The following is a 16,415-nucleotide window of genomic DNA, read 5'->3' as shown; positions in this document are numbered from 1 at the left end:
GAGAAATTCCTCTTTCGCTTGGAAAGCGCCTTCATTCCAAGCTCTTAATCATACAAACTGGTATATTCAGGACATCACCCCTGAAAGACACACACCCCCCTCCCCCCTTCAGTGAAGGAACTCTATCAAGAGTGCCACTTCTCCCTTTCCCCATCCACTATCTTCCGCCACCGCCTCATCCCCCTGCTTCCTTCCCCCACGTACGGCCATGCTCACCTGCACACTAATCCCAGGAAACGTCCTCCTCATCCCGGGACGGCCCGCCGGTATAGGTCCTTCCCTTGGCAGGGGAAGGGCCGACGAAGAAGCCCGGGGACTTGGAGGAGCGCTCCACGAACCCAGACCGAAGTCCTGGGTTGGCGCCCGCGCGGTCACAGAGTCGTAGCTAAGCTCCGACTCGAATGCCGCGTCTGAGGCTGGGGCGCGGCAGTAGCATGGCATCGGGTCGCTGCATGCACGCCCGCGATGGACAGCGGTGCCCTGGGTTTGCGACGATTTGTGGCGGATCGTCGCGAGAGTAGAGACGCCGCATGCACAGTCGCGATGAACAGCGCTCTGGTCGGTCGAGAGAGGCCTACTGGATGCACAGACGCAATCAACAGCTTCCTCGAGGATACCGCTCACGTGTGACAGGCGTGAGGGTGAGGGAGAGGGGGAGCGGGAGGGAGACCTCGCGGTGGAGAGTGCGGCGATCTCGGCAGCCTTCTTCTTATCCCGCTGCTTCTTGGCCTTCTTGACTTTCTTTGACTTCTTCTTTTTTGGGATGGTCGAGGACGAGGCCAAAGTGACTGGAGCCTGGCTCACTTCGTGGGTTTCAGGCTGGGCAAGAGTGGAAGCGGACGAAGGCGAAGGGGGAGGCGAAGCAGGAGGAGAAGAAGCCGAGATGGGCAGGGCGATCTTGGAAGCCAGGCGAGCACCCTCGGGGTCGAGGAGTTTGAGCTCTTCCGCCACATCTGGGAGATACTCACGGAAGTACCCTACCATTGCAGGTGTACCTGTTCTCTCCAAATGGTTTTCAAACGGTTTTAGCACACCCTGCACTAACATCAGGCCTAGATACTCGATGATTTGTGGCCTGTGATTTGCTCGCTCCTCTGCACTCTCCATGTCAACTATCTCCCGTATCTTCTGACTGACGCTTTTCAAAATGTGTGCGCCGTACGCAGTTTCTGCTTCTGACGCATCTCGATGATGCCCGCCGGGAAGGCTATGAGCATTCTCCGCTCCAGGTCGTAAAGGTTGCCATCATCTGTGATTTATTAGTAAGTGTGGTCCAGAATCAACATCGTGCAATATGGGTCTCTACTTACCATCCTCCAAAACTTCTTCGGGCTTATAGCCGGATGCTGCGAGGAAGCTTTCGACCTCAGGTAGGAATCCTGGCCATTTCTTCACCGGCCATGTATAGGGGGCCGGCGATTTATTAAGTCGATGGATCTCCTCGTCAGGGATATGACTATCCATTGGGCTTGGTTCCTCCTTGATCCCTGCTAGGGCTCTCTCATCTGCGGAGAGATGCCAAACCCAGGCATCATTTTTCCCGTAATAGGCACCCCCCTCGATGCCAATGGCGACACGTGAGTAAGCTGCCACCATTTTGGGCGCGGGGGGTTCGGTGACCTGTAGCCTCGGCTTTTGATGGGCTTGGGGAGGGAACAGAAGTCTGTGAATCATCCATCTAGTCAGCATCTTTATGGGGTCATTCGGATTGTATAGCTGCGTGGTTGACTTACTCGGATGAGGACGAATTGGAATTTTGAACGCGTGTGAGAGACACGTGATCTTGCAATTCAGCCTGCTTGTAAATCTCAGGAATCAGGTTTCAAGCCATATATGAGGCCTGAACACGTCGCTATCTCGAAAAGTGGACTTGACTCGAGAAAGATGATCACGATCAAGTGCGCGTGCGCAAAGTAGAATGATGCGTGGAAGAAGAAAGAAAAGTGGAGGTAAAGGCAGAAGTGAAGCTAATTTAACCAGGGCGGCTTTCAAATGCACGCACATGTGATCCGTGGGGCGACGCACTATGTGGTTGGTCCATGGCTCAAGGCCTCTTTCAGTATATTCTCCTAGACGACAGACCAATCCAGTAACCCCATTTAAAGTCTCCAGCTAGTCAATTCAGCTCACTTCTATCCAGCGTAATTCATGACTGTGGTGCTATGGTTCATCAATTCTTCACGTCATAGATCTCAAATAATGCCCCTGTTCTTGTTGACTACTTCTGCCACGAAAAGCAACAGACTTGCCCCACATCTTTCGCAGTTATAAATAGTCCAGATACCCCAAATCCAGTTTATTCCTATGACCTCCTTCCATATTCTCTCAATTAGCCCTGAGTTCCCCTAGAGCTATGTGTTTTGTCCAGGGTCTTTTGAGGGTCAAGGGCTTCGTTCGATGCGCACGTGATAGCGATACGATGAATGAACCCCAAGTAGCATTCCATGATGAATACGCATAGTTCTGATCTTGGAGTAGTTACAAGTACTTGATGCCCTGTTCCTAAACTAAGAAGCGATTTCACAGAAGCATTAGGCGGCCAAGGATCAGACAGGAGGGAATATGTTCTACATGAGTGCGAGATGGCTACAGTTATCAAAGGCCTTGTGCGCAACTTCAATTCCGATGCCGAAGATTCACTACAACGATAAACCGTCACATTGCCGTAGTATCATGTTTGCCATAAGGCCTGCTTTGAAAAGCTATTCTAATGCAAGTTTACAAGTCCCGATCTATTAGGCCAGTAGAGACTGTCCTTGATTTCTGCAGTAACATTCTCCTGGCTATCTTAATCTCTTTACAGTCTTTGCAAGGTCATATAAGGGACAAAGTTTCACCTATCCTTGACCTGACTGGATATTACCGCTCAGCTTTGTCTCCACGAAGACTGTGACTACAGATAAGATAGCTATGGAGGTTTGGCTTATTTGATTTTATTTTCTCATATAGATACAAGTATCGACGAAACGAAATATGACAAGATCTTAGTACCAATCCCACCGATGAATATCTGCGCAGAAGAGACAATACAATCAAGACAAGGAAATAATCAAAGACAGATAGCGCTCAATATATGCACCAGGTGGTATATGGATCATGACGTAAGCAACAACAGAAAAGGAAACATGGAAGGCAGGGCAATGTGGTCAGTCGGTTTGAGTTGCTGGGTCGTTTGCAGCAAACAAAAGAGATGAGAGGCAATCTAGAACATGCCGCCATCCGCAGGGATAGGAGGAGGAGGATATGCGGGTGCTTCAGGGGCCGGAGGGAAGGGATGAGTAGATTGTTCTTTAATGGCTCTTGTGTTGAGATTGCTGCTCTCGCTTGAGGTCTTGCGTAGAAGACCACGGGACATGGGGCGCTTCTCATCCTCGGGAAATGCACTCGCCTCAAAGACACTCTGATCATCTGTTACGCTAGGGGCGACTGAAGAGACACGAGAGTCACGGTTGAAAGCGCTGAGTATTGTTTGAGTGCCACGGCGGCGGCGAGGGTTCATTGGGGGTAGTGGGGGGGGGCTCCTCCAGGCAAGCCCACGGTGGGAACGTTCGAGGTTGTTGACACGAAAGTTGGCTCGGATATCTGCTTCTTGTTGACAGTGCGCTTGTGAAGCAAGGCAGGCTGTCCTGGACCTCTCTGGGGCAGAGTTTGGGGGCTCTCGGCGTTGGGCGAAGAGTCTCCGCTGTTAATCTCATCGAGGGGTGGCGTCGCGTTTGCTGAATATGCAGGAGTGGCAGGGGACGGGCGCGGGGCTCCAATCACTGCAGGTGGAGTTGGAATCGCGGGAAGTTGGAATGGTGTTCCCTTTTCGTAGTGGAAGTTGTTGGGGGTCCCCGATCGGCTGGCGCTGCGGAAGCGGCCTGAAGCTGCCGATGGGGATCGATCGAAAGCTAGGGGCTCGACTTCCATGGAGGGGCGAGCGGAACCTGGAGGGGAGAAAGGAACCGGGGGCTCGTAGTTGTCGGGCATGACGAAGTTATCGTGCGCGATCACTGACCCTTCGTCCACAGTCTCCAGGTCGTCGCGTTCGCGTTCACGAAGTCGAGTGCGACTCTTCGAACGGCCAGAAGCATCGGAGCCCGTACGGCCGCGCGGGACTGGCAGGCCGGAAGGCGATGTAGCCCGACTGCGACTTGATTCATGAGACACCTCGCGGCTGAGAGTGGGCATGCGTGGTCGAGACGGACGTTCAGATAGCGCTGGGCGCTCTGAGACGACCTGTGGAGCGCTTGAGTTGCCTTGCAGGCCAAGAGCGAACGGCGGCCGGACGTCATCCTGCACTGATGATCCCCCGGGGTTCAGAGTCGGAGTGGATGCAGTGTCCAAGCCGTACATGTGATCATGTTTTGGTTCGCGTTTTGACAGGTTGTGTTTGCTAGACTTGCTCTTTAGCAAGGCAAAAGCATTCCCGGGCTTGAATTTGCGCCCAGCGTCAGGTGTGTCCCGGCCAGACATGGACATGGGACTGCTTGGCCTGCTGATGCTTTCTGCGTGGCCTCGAATTGCCTCCCGAATAAGGGTGCGAGGTGAAGGTGCTCGAGGAAGCGGATCCGGCTCACTGCCGTCTTCCTTCGGCTTTCCATAGGCAAAGTCCCAGGCCGTGCCTGGGGCTTCTTGACTGCTTGCATCCCCACTGTTCCGGTGTGCTGTCTCTTCAACAGACTCACGCAGTGGCGTATGAATGTCTAATAAATTTTGCTCATGAAATGGGTCACGAGAAGACACTGCAGCAGGCTCGGCAGCTTGCTCGGTAGTATCAGAAACTGGTTCGAAAGAAGAACCCGCAATAGATCCAGGGGTTGTGCCTTCCACACACTCTGTAAGTGGCTCAGGTTCTTGAACCGGCTCGGCGACCGCTTGGCGGGATGCGAAGGTATTGTCTTCCAGAGGCGAAATAGGCCTTGAGTCGTGAGCAAAGTACTGATCGTCCGCAATAGGGCTTGGGGTTTCGGCGACAGACGCTTCGATTGTATCATCCTTCGAATCGTCCGCTGGGGGGAAGGCAGGAGACGGGGGAGGGAAGATAGACGACCGATCACTTGCGGAACGAAGATGAGATCGGATTCCATTGAGATGGAAACCACCGGGTTGAATCGTTGGGGAATCCGGTCGCTCGGGGGTGACAGCTCCATCCATGGCCGGGGCATCTGCTGCAATCTCGTTCTCTACGATCGGCTTTAGATCTCTAAGGTCTGAGTACCGGACCTCTGGAAGCGTCTCAAGTTGATCACTATTTGATATAGGCGATTTAGAGGTGGCGCTGGTCTGCTGGAGCGAGAAGGCATAGTCCGAGGCCAGAGACGTGGCTGATGAAATGACATAGGAACGGCGAGAACGACGCTCCTGGCGGTCCTCTCTCTCGTTATCGGACTCGCTAGTAGTGGACTCCGCATAGAACGACTGCGGGTTATGCTGCTGAGCGGATACGTCTAGACTGGACTCTCTGGAATGTCCAACGTGATGGGCATCACTGCTGTAGTGCGAAGAAGCAGACTCGGCTCTTGAGCGGAAGCTAGATTTCGATAAGCCCCGGGGTCTACCGCTCATTGGCTCCTGGTTCAAAGCACGAGGAGGGGATTGCCGCGGAGGTGGAGTGTCTCGTCCTTGGTGCATTTGCATTTGGCGACGAGAGAATTGCTGTTCATCGAAACCAGTTGCCGGCCTATTGAAGAGCCCCATAGCAGTGGCTTTGCCATGATCTTCAGGGTTGAGCGCAGCAGCAAGGAGTTGGGTGCCCTCGCCCGTTTCACTGGAGGGTGGGCTGAGAGGCGGTACTCCGAAGGCAGCAGCCGTTGGAGAGACATGCTCTCTGGGGGTGATATCCGGGATTGTGGCCTGCTTCGGTGATGTTGCGGAGGAAGGCGGACTGCTTGGGCGAGATGCCGGCCCTGCCTCAGTCGTGGAAAGCTTTTGCAAACGATCACGCAAATTGGTTGCGCTGCGAGAGAAATTGCGGGTCATTGGCGGAAGTTCGGGGGTACCAGCACGTTGACGGCTCAAATTTTCTAAGCGATGTAGGGCGGAGTTTTGCTGGTTCTGCACTGCCTGGTTCAAGCCCTGGCCATACAAACGACGAGCCCTGACCGAGCTAGGCTTGATATTGTTATTTGACAGCCCTGAGGATGGTCGCAACTCGTCCAGTGCCGAGGCATTGTGCATCAAGGCCGGGGTTTGAGTAGCAGATTGGGTATCATCGGTAGAGGTTGCAGAAGAAGGCACATTCATAGGAGCAGAAGCTGTTGAGGACTGAGTTGTGCGGTTCGCAGATGACGCCGTCGACTGACTGTCATCGAACTCTGGGGTGGTAAGTTCATAGGCTGAGTCCACCGCAAGTCTGTCTTTCCTATCCTTCTCCTGGAGTCTGAAACGTTGAAAAGCAGACAGATGTAAGTCGTGATCGTACACAGGCTTCCCACTCTCTACTGGACTCTCTGCTGCAGGAGACCCGCCAGAAGATCGCACCGGAATTCGGTAAACCTTCTGGCGACCACCGAATAAATTATTTCCCTCGACTCGGCGGGCTCGACTCATTATACTGCTATGCACTGAACGGTCGTCGTCGGTTCCATATCCACCATCTCCGTGATCAACGAACGAGCCCGATCTTCCTTTGGCGAATGATGGTCGGCTGCCATCATTTGATTCGGTCTCATCAATATCTGTCAACATTGCCGGCGCGTGGCTGAATAAGTTCAATCGCGAAGCTCGTCGGGGGAACAATACACTGTCGTCACTAGCCTTCCCGATCTTTGATTCGGGATCGTCTTGTTCCCGAAGCATACTGAACCGTGCCGACAGCTTGGGCATGAGTAAACTGGTTCTGAAATCATCCGACGAGGCAGAGCGGCCGAGAGGTCCAGCTCCGGCTTGGGCTCTTCGACGTTCTTCTTTTTAGATTTGAGGCTGAAGGGCTTAGCCGAGGACGTATGCTCCGACTCCTCCGGGTCCTTCTTCTTATTCTTGCGGAAACGGTTCATGGTGGTGTCGGGATTCGATTTGGGACAAGAAAGAGCGACAATGGTTCAGGAACCGGACTGAACAAACACTAGTATAACTTCAGGGAAACAGTCAGTATCTTGCGACTACCTCGGAATAGAATTCCCGTTTTTCCACTCACGCTTAGAACCCCAACCAAACGAGTGTCATGCCGAAAGAGGAGAGTAGAGGTTAAGACGTGGAAGCGCGCAACAAAGGAGTGTCCCCGCGGTTTATCGACTCGCGTTCCAGCGTACCGTGGATTGGAAATCCTGGGGTCCACGCCACACTAAGGAGAGCGAGTACCCAATCAAGTCGTGCAGGCCGGGAGTAACGGGGTTGATTGATCACACCAAGAAAAGAAAAAAGCAATTCTAACCGCAGGAAATTACTATGCAGCCGCAGGCTGTGTAGAGAGGGAACCTGCAAGAGACCAAACGAATGACATGAGGAAAGAAGAAAAATATGACAGGGCGACCTCGAGGAATGCCGCCATTGGAGGTCGAGATGGGGGGGGGGAAGGTACGTACCCAATACCCGCATCCCCCTAGTGCGACTAACCAGACTGAGGGGACTAAGTGTACTAAGGTATGGCACTAGAAACTCTGTCCCTTTTTCAGGGTTTAAAGTAATTTCTTTTTCGTCCCCCTTTGAATGCTTTGCTACACGCTAAAATTTCCACCCATCACACCGAGCACACATCTAGCCCTGGACGGAAAAAAGGGATCTGGCTCCGGATCGTCCCCGGCAAGCCCACCGTTCGAGTCGATCACTCGAAGAAATTGGAATTGTGACCAGTTTGGCTGCCTCGCCCGATAATCTTTGCTTTTTCGCCCCTGGCACCAGCAGCTTCCACCAGGGCACATCACCATCAAGCGTCCGGAGACACCCGGTGCTTGATGAGTATGGACTGTCCATTCCTAGCCGCTCGGCCAGCATCATGATAGGGCTAGACCTCATTCAAAGTAGAGTTTGTTTTGACTTTGACTTTTATTTCCAGGGCTTTTAATCTACCAAACTAATCTACTTCGTACCCGACAAAGGCGTAACCAGATAACGGGTCCGAAAATTACGTGTGGATCAGGGGTAAGAAAGGCGGTCCCTTGCAGCCCTGGAGGGCTTCCGCAGCGTCAGCATCTCGTAAATTACCTCGCGTGTGCTGCGGCATGTGGAACCTGGGGCTGGACGCTACTGCATCCCAGTCGCGTTGAATCATGGTACTCTAGGCTCATTCGCGGGGAGAACTTCTCAACACCATGGCACATACAGGTTTCTGTTTTAACTTTGGAGGTGGAGGGAACGCATCTTTGGTTCGCGTTCTCGAGCAATGTCCAACCTTGTACAGTAAACAAAGAGGCCCCGACAAACCCACCAGACGGTCTGGACGGCCCACGTCCAAGTAACTGGGAACTCGATTAACCCCAATCGCTGAAGAGCCGATCAGATTACCTGGATTTCCCTGGTCGATGAACAGTGGAGGCCGTAGTAGGCGTTTATGGGGCTCACGATGTACTGCAAGACCCTGTTGCCTCGTATAAGTCTTCAGCCCGCTCCAAGCCGCCTCCTCCTTGCATGGCGGCAACGTCAACCGCAGCTGGTCTCGAACAATGCAATTAATATCAGCCAATTAACCCCATCATGAAGTCTGCCAGATAGATCACTGCTTGCATATCAGCCCTCCAGCCTGCAGCCTCGTCCGTGGTTATTTCTAGTTATTTCTCCGATCATGCAGGATCTCCTGCATGGCGCAGCACGCTACTTAATCAATTGGCTCATTCCGACGGCCCGGAGGCCTATGTGGACTTGCTGTATCACTCTGGATATCAAATTCCTGGGTACAACGTGCATCGGCTACGAATCAGATTCTGTAGATCTGCCTTGCGCTGAGAGGGCGCGCGAAACATCTTGCTCCCCCTTGCAATGCCACTTTGTTACGTGTTTTTTTTTTTCCGAGCAATGACGCATTCTATACTGACCGGAAATGATAGGAGGCAAGATCCCGGAATCAGGGTCTGCATCCCTTCCAGTGGGACGATGAGATCATGCGCACAGATCAAAAGGATATAATAACCAGGCCCCCAGTTTCGCGGGCCCGGGGCCTTGGTGCTTCTAGCCAAATGTTCTAGCGCGTTTCTGGGTCGCGTTTAAGACGGAAATCCTGACAGCCGTTGTTGGGGCCCATCTAGCAAGCTTTTCGCCCGCAATTTCGGGTTCTGGGATGTCAATGTCTGAGCGTAAATTAACGGAAAATAGGGAAGAAAAGAGAGAAACCCCCCCAAATGGGCAGGTGGAGAGTATCCTCGCTTGGGGAGTGCGTTGTGCTCTTGATTTTCCTCGTGGAATACGGAGTAGTTCTGGCCCTCGTCCCAGTCCAGTAGTGGGGCGGAGTAAAAATCCCCAATCAAGCTTTCAATACCACGCACCAAAAGCGCCAAGATGTGATAGCGCTAAGAATCCGCCCTGAGTTCCCCGGCGATGTCGATTGGTGCCCCTGACGGAGACGGGACGTTGTAATTTTGACAATTCTAAAATGGGCCGCTGCTCTACTGTGCTTTCTTTCATTGCCAACTGGACCGGGGAAGAGATCTATCAATACCAATCAAGACAGCTAATGGATTCAACCAAGAGAGTCTCACCCCCCCCGTAGTTCAAATCGCTGCGCTCTGTACTTTCCCACGGGTACCTGAGTGGACCAGCCGGGATCGCCTCCACCGGTAATTACGCCACCTCCAATACGCCTGCCGGATCCCTACCAGCTTGTTGGGCCTCGTGGGAAACGGCTAGATGTCGGAGAGGGTCGGGGTCCATGAATTAATTCCCCTTTGGATCTATCAACCCAGCAACGTACGGAGTACGGAGTAAGCAAAAGTCATATACCAGCATACGCCCCCGCAATAGCGCAGGTTTAATGTGGCTCCGGCAGTGATGATAGTCCAAACATCACTTCGCGAGAGCCCTGCATGGATTTAACGTCGGCTTCTGAACCGTGTTCCGGCTTCCGTTCCTGGCGATCATCGATCGGTTCATAATCGGGTCGAGAACAAGTTTGCTCCATTAACGATGGCCCCCCCGGCCCTCGAGTTTGGCTGAAACGGACAACGCATTGGTTGGGGCCGGAGAAAAGACCCTGCTTGGGTGAGCTGTAACGGCCCAGAATCCCAGGCAATTTCGCGTCCCTGGAGCGGGGAGCAGGTGGACGATGCGTTCCCAAGCCACTGTTTCAGCCTTCGATCCCAGTGGCTAAGTCTGGGCTGTGCACTGTGACTGGTCGCTGGGGTTTGCCCTGTTAGTTTCGGGTACCTGGCTTGGGGCCCTATTGCATGGCAGTCCAACGGTGTGGTCCAGTGTTTGAGAAGTCATGCCCTGGACATCTTGCAGACGCTGAGCTTGTACCTGTTTCAGACTCTTTTGACCGAAAAATTGAGGGTCTTCATCCGTCTAACGGTCGGAAACCTTGGCGGTAGCTGTATCTTCCTTACCTGTATATCTAATCCTACCTCCGAGTCAGGCTTCAATATCTCAAGTCCGTCCATAAGAAATGCGAAATATAGAGCGGCACAATCTAGACAACTTTAATAATCGGAGCTAGTTAGCGCACTCGGGACGTACAATAGTACTGGCGGTAGTAGTAGTTAACCCGACGTTTCGCCGGCAGGAATATCCTTGGAAGACTGACAGAATCAGCTGTCTACCAATTCGAATTTTTTAGAACAGGGACTTTTCCAGGAGACTAGAACCGGAACTTCAATTGGAGACAACTGGAAAACAGCGAATTATTGATGGGAAAGCGAGCGATGATTTTTGTGTGATCGCTGTTCCTCTCAGCACGTATTTTTGTTGGTCGCGACCCACTGCTTCACCGAGGACGTCTTCAAGCTGCATTAGTTCGGCGTGGGACCAAAAACCAGTCCTCCCGCTTGAATCTCAGGGTGGCGTAGATTCGACCCCCTTGGCCCCCTTTGAAGAGACGTCTAATCACGAGAAAGTTTTCACAACGCCAGTCCTGGGTCGCAGCCATTGGTGTCAGGATTGGTATCTGTCTTGGCCTAGGCGCCACTTTTGCCTGGAGCCCCAGCGCCTGAGGCGTCAAGTATGAATTCTCCTGTCGAGTTAGCAACCCCGAATACATACCAGTATCGAAGAAACTGCCATGGGATGATGATTTGTTGGTTGTCCCAGTCACTAGTCTGAATGAGCGTGAGAATGTGCCTTGGGGGCCTGCTAAGATTTTTTCTCTCTGGCCTGCTATCCTTAATCCCAGTGAGGTCAAGCTCGTACATGGAGAATCCCGGCTGGAATCCTTTTTTACTAGTGGTATAATAAGTCCATTTGTCATTGAAACCTTAAACTCTATAAAGCAGATCTGGGCTTGTTGTAAGTTCTCTCACTCTGTTTTTCTTGAATTGTGCTCCTGGTCTATTTAGTAAGAAGCCAATTGCTTGACATGGAGGGATATCAACAGTTGACTTTAGACATCGGCAGTTTCTCTCCTTAAGCCTGCAGCTGAGCCGCAAAGAAAGCATTCACGCTGCCATTGGCTCGCGGCTGAAACGCAGAGATCTTATCCGAAGATTCAACGCTGTCAACATCTTCTGCACGCCCCCAGCCACCACCACCTGGTGTGTGCACAACAAACCGGTCACCCAGCTTCATGTCGACCTGACCTCGCGGTCCAATGTTAAGCCAAGTGTATGACCCATCTTCATTCACTTGGGCCCAGTAATTTGTTCCACGCTGCCCGGGTTCACCACCTTCCATTCCATACGGCTGGTTCACTCGTCGTTCTGAGATCATGCTGAAGGTAAGAGGCGCACGGCACTCGAAGTCTCTCACGACACCGCATCCACCGTTGAACTTACCTCTTCCGCCGCTGCCGCGGCGAATGGAGAATTCGCGCACCAGAACGGGGTACCGTTTCTCGATCACCTCGGCGTCGGTGGTACGAGTGTTGGTCATATGCGTGTGCAGGCCACTGGCTCCGTGCCAGGTCGGTCCAGCGCCAGCTCCACCGGCGATTGTCTCGCCGTAGTTGTATGCAAATCCAGGGAGAGGTTTCCCATCTGGCCCGACACCGCCGCGTCCGAAGAACCCCATGCAGTTCATGCAGCCTTGGGAAGCAGCCGCAGCATGGAAGGCTTTCAACAAGAGATCTGTCACCCTCTGCGATGTGAGAGTATTACCGCAGCAGACAGCCCGACCAGCGGATGGGTTCAGAAATGTGTTTTTTGGAATTAGGACCTTTGTTGGCGCAAGACACCCTTGGTTAAGAGGGATGTCGTTCCCAATGAGAACCCGCATGGTGTAGATGAGAGCGGAGTAAGTGATCGCAGGAGGGGCATTCATATTTGATAGCATCTCCGAGGTGGTCCCATTGAAATCAAAGGTTCCAGTGCCATCTTCGTCAATCGTAATCGACACGCGCATAATGGATCCGTTATCCATGGAATCAACCGCCGCAAGAGGGGTGTTCCCGTGTTTTCGTCTTACGTCCTTGAGGTAATTCCGGACGGCAATTTCGGCGTTCTCCTGGATTTTCTTCATGTAAAAATGTACGTCCCTTTTGCCTTTCTCTGCCATGAGGGCCTGGATCAGAGACGAGCCCTTGTTATTGGCGGCTATCTGGGCTTTTAAGTCCGAGATGTTATCTTCGAGTCTCCTAGAGCCAGTGCAGCCCTCGTGTGTGCCGGGCTCAAGAAGTATATCACAGATTCCCTTCTCGTCAAATTTGCCGTCTCGGACTAAGAAGAATGAACGGATCGCCGCACCTTCGTCGTAAATCGAAGTCGAATCGGGCGGCATCGAAGTTCCTTTCAAACCACCAATGTCCATGTGATGGCCCCGGGAGGCAGTATAGAAACATACAGTCTTCCCATCGGGTTCGAAAACAGGGGTGATGACGGTAATGTCGGGAAGATGCGTACCGCCAGACTCCGGGTGATTCGACACAAGAACATCCCCAGGCCTCAGGTTACCCTTGTGTAGCTCTGCCTGGTACCTGACAGCATAACTCATGCTGCCCAGGTGAACTGGTACATGCGGAGCATTAGCAACCAGTTCGGCGTCAGGCCCAAAGATCGCACAGGAGAAGTCCAATCTCTCCTTGATATTGATTGAAAGGCTAGTCCGTTGCAAGGTACGGCCCATTTGCTCTGCAATTCCCATAAAGCGATGGCTGTATACAGAAAGTTGAATGGGATCCGCCATCTTCTCAGTAGCGTCTGCAGTGGGAGCCTCCTTAGTGTCAGACTGGTCGATGATGACATGACAGGTTAATATAGAAGCTTTTGAGCCGGGCACAATGACGATCGTTTGCGTGTGATCGATGATTAGTGCCGGGCCATCTACCACATCACCCCTTTTGAGCTGCTCTAGTAAGAAGACAGGGGTCATCTGATACCCGTCTGGGCTGAAATACACCTTTGTCTATTAGATTGTTAGTTTGGAGCTTTTTTTTTTTTGCTTTTTTGGGGGGTTTTTCTTCTCTCTTTTTTCTAAGACAGACACGAACCTTGTGAGCAGCATCTAGTGCTTTGATGGGGTTAAAATCAGCTTCTTGCATCTCCTTGATCAGACGGTCATTGTCTTGAACGACCTCCGGGCTTGCTCCCACGCCACGGATCCGAATGTCATCCACTAGGACTTTCTTGGAGGATGGAAACAGGAATGCCAGTTCTCTCAAATGCTCACGTTCGAAGGCAGCTCTGAAGTCTCTGTCTGCTGGCTGCGGGATCATCAGTTGAGTTTCCGTACCTTCATATCTCAAGTGTAAGTATATGTCGTATCTGATGGCTTCCTCTTTAATTCCTTGAGCTAGAAGCCTCTTCAAAACCCCGTCCTTAAGGTCATCGAGCCTTTGCTCAATCTTTGACATCGCGTCGTCACAGAGTGTCTCACTGCTTGGCTCTTGCATCTCCTGCACAACCTCGGCTAGTGCCATGCCATAAGCTGACAAAATGCTGGAGAATTTGTGAATGACCACTCGCTTGATATCGAGTTTCTTGGCAAGCTCGCAAGCATGCTGCCCACCGGCTCCTCCAAATACTGCCAGGTTATGAGCAGATGTATCGTGGCCTCGTGCTTCGGTGATTGCACGGATCGGGCGCCCCATAGCTTCATTAGCTACATCAATGAACCCGTTGGCCACTTCCATCGGACTCATGGTCCGATGGGTCTCGGCATTGATTTTCTGTGTCAACTCTGCGAATTTCTCGCGCACTATCTCATCGTCTAATGGTTGATCTTCATTCGGGCCGAAAATAGAGGGGAAATATTGGGGAAGCAGACGGCCGAGCATGAGGTTGGCATCTGTTACTGTGAGCGGGCCACCTTTGCGGTATGAAGCTGGACCTGGGTGTGCACCAGCACTCTTGAAACGTATTCGATCAGCTTCATCGCGAATCGAAAGAAGGCAGATGCATATCGAACTTACTTCAGGTCCGACCTTGAAGAGGCCATTCTCCCAATTAAGGATACTTCCACCGCCTGCCGCGACCGTGTTGATGTCCAACTGAGGACTCTGGATGGCAACACCAGCTGTCGTTGTCTCGAAAACATGCTCAAAATCGCCACCGAATCGTGATACGTCTGTACTGGTGCCGCCCATGTCAAAGCCAACAATAGGAGTTCTCCCATCGTACGAGGATCGTGCGTAGCCCACAACGCCTCCTATGAAGCATTAGAAAGTCTTTGTTGAAGCCATATTTCGAAGAGAACCAAATACAGTACCTGCAGGACCACTGAGAATAGCTTTCAGACCAGTGAAATATCTGTAATTCACCAGACCGCCGTCACTTTGCATAAACTCACAGCGGACGCCATCCAAATTACCACCTTCGAAGCCTCGCGCGAATGTATGCACGTATCGTTGGATTTCTGGGGTCAGGTATGCATCTGCTGATGCTGAGCTGCCTCGGGAGATCATCTTGATCATCTTTGAGCCAACTTCCGACGAGGATGAAACGTGGGCAAATCCAAGTTCTGATGCAATCTTGGCCACAGCATCCTCATGGTCAGGGTATAGATAGGAATGAGCAAAGCAAATTGCAAGAGCATCGATCCCTTTTTCTCGGATAGCAGTAAGCTTTTTCTTTACCTCATTTGCATCAAGAGGCTTGATAATGCGCAAGATATCTCCTGTGGTGCCCTTCACTAACTTCCCAGGTATTTTACTCGTTGGCAGAGCCATTTCTTTGGGGCGCTCTTCGAAGTCCTCTAGAGTTACTCTTTCAGAGATCTCCACTACCTCTTCGTACAAAGTCTCAGGCTTGCAGTGGTCGAGGGCAAATAGATTCGGGCGGGACTGGTGGCCAATGTCCAGCAGATCGCGAAACCCTTCGGTGACAAGGAGCGCATGTCTTGTTCCTTTCCGTTCGAGAAGAGCTGAATGGCTTTGTAAGCTCATGTTTTGAAAAGAGTTCGGAAAGGAGCTTGTTGTACCATTAGTAGCCACAGTAGTGCCCATCCGAATAGACTCGATGTGCTTTTTCGGCAATGGCGATGCGCGAGGAATCTGAGAAGATGTTACCATCTCCAGCACACGTCGAATACCTGCTACGGCATCAGGAGAGGTTTAGATACGGACAAATTTTGCGTAGAACCAACCTTCTGAAGGGGCGTCTGCATAGTTTTCGGGATCCACAGAGAGCAACTTCAGGACTATGTTTGGCCGCCCCTCTACACCTGCCCATACATCGGTGAAAGTGCCACCTCGATCTGTAGCGCATGAGTAAATTTGCCCAAGTCAAAGTTGGTTTTGTGGCTTCCGAAAGACCCTCATTCTTTTGGGGTGGGTCATTATTCCCTTACCTATGGCAAACCTAATGCCTCTGGGGCTGGAAGTTGATTCTGCGATCATGTTTGTTGGCGGGGTAAGATCAAGGAAGCTAGAGAATCTGATTGTTAAAATGGACAGAAGAAAAGGCCTTGATCTTCTTTTTGGGGGGGGAAGAAATTCAAGATATCTGAAAGGATTGCCGTGTCCAGATTTATAGGTGTCTCGTGTGATCTCGCCCGCTCCAATGCTTGCCGCGAGCGTCGGCGATGCTGTCAGTAGACTTGGGTGAAACGGGGCATTCTCATGCGAGATTCACATTATGCTTGTGAGTCACATCTCTTTGATAGGCAAATAATCGGCAACAGGCGTAGAGGCACAGGCGACTGAATCCCAGTCATTCTCCATTTCAGGAATTCAGACCCCGCTCGCAGATACGTCTAAGAAAGAATGCAAGTCGACGCGAGCACAAAGGTCAGACCTGGCCTCCCCAAGGATACGCAGGTGTGAGGATACCCAGATGCCGGTCAATAAGACTATACATATGCACCGATGGATGTGTTATCCACAGGCTCTTCAAGGATTCCCTCGGTATCTCCGCGAAGGCCTATGCGCGCCAAGAAAAAGCGGGCTGCTCGCGACGACCTGCCTCGCCAACCCTATCTAATCA

The 16,415-nt window shown here is 52.0% G+C and overlaps 3 protein-coding genes across 3 annotated transcripts; all 3 read right to left on the bottom strand.

The window, feature by feature from the left end:
* Positions 1-108: 108 nt before the first annotated feature.
* N7468_005521 (uncharacterized protein) lies at positions 109-1,596 on the bottom strand (the record flags this gene model as incomplete). The annotated part of the gene is made up of 3 exons (XM_058474818.1): positions 109-1,094; positions 1,163-1,249; positions 1,311-1,596. 3 exons carry the CDS (start codon positions 1,594-1,596, stop codon positions 109-111), a joined length of 1,359 nt encoding a protein of 452 aa, XP_058330558.1.
* A 1,606-nt stretch (positions 1,597-3,202) lies between these two features.
* Positions 3,203-6,977, bottom strand: N7468_005520 (uncharacterized protein; the record flags this gene model as incomplete). Its single annotated transcript, XM_058474817.1, is given in 3 exon segments — positions 3,203-3,621; positions 3,633-6,764; positions 6,788-6,977. The coding sequence occupies 3 exon segments, from the start codon at positions 6,975-6,977 to the stop codon at positions 3,203-3,205; spliced, it is 3,741 nt and encodes a 1,246-aa protein (XP_058330557.1).
* A 4,489-nt stretch (positions 6,978-11,466) lies between these two features.
* Positions 11,467-15,829, bottom strand: N7468_005519 (5-oxoprolinase (ATP-hydrolyzing); the record flags this gene model as incomplete). The annotated part of the gene is made up of 6 exons (XM_058474816.1): positions 11,467-13,398; positions 13,484-14,341; positions 14,405-14,640; positions 14,701-15,525; positions 15,577-15,687; positions 15,781-15,829. 6 exons carry the CDS (start codon positions 15,827-15,829, stop codon positions 11,467-11,469), a joined length of 4,011 nt encoding a protein of 1,336 aa, XP_058330556.1.
* Between the last annotated feature and the right edge of the window lie 586 nt (positions 15,830-16,415).

The sequence above is a fragment of the Penicillium chermesinum genome (assembly GCF_028974085.1).
Source record: "Penicillium chermesinum strain IBT 19713 chromosome Unknown utg000004l:1.0-3345178.0:1.0-3348027.0, whole genome shotgun sequence".
In the NCBI taxonomy this organism is placed as follows: Eukaryota; Fungi; Ascomycota; class Eurotiomycetes; order Eurotiales; family Aspergillaceae; genus Penicillium; species Penicillium chermesinum.
The sequence above is the reverse complement of the archived record's forward strand: the minus strand, read 5'-3'. Positions and strand labels throughout refer to the sequence as shown.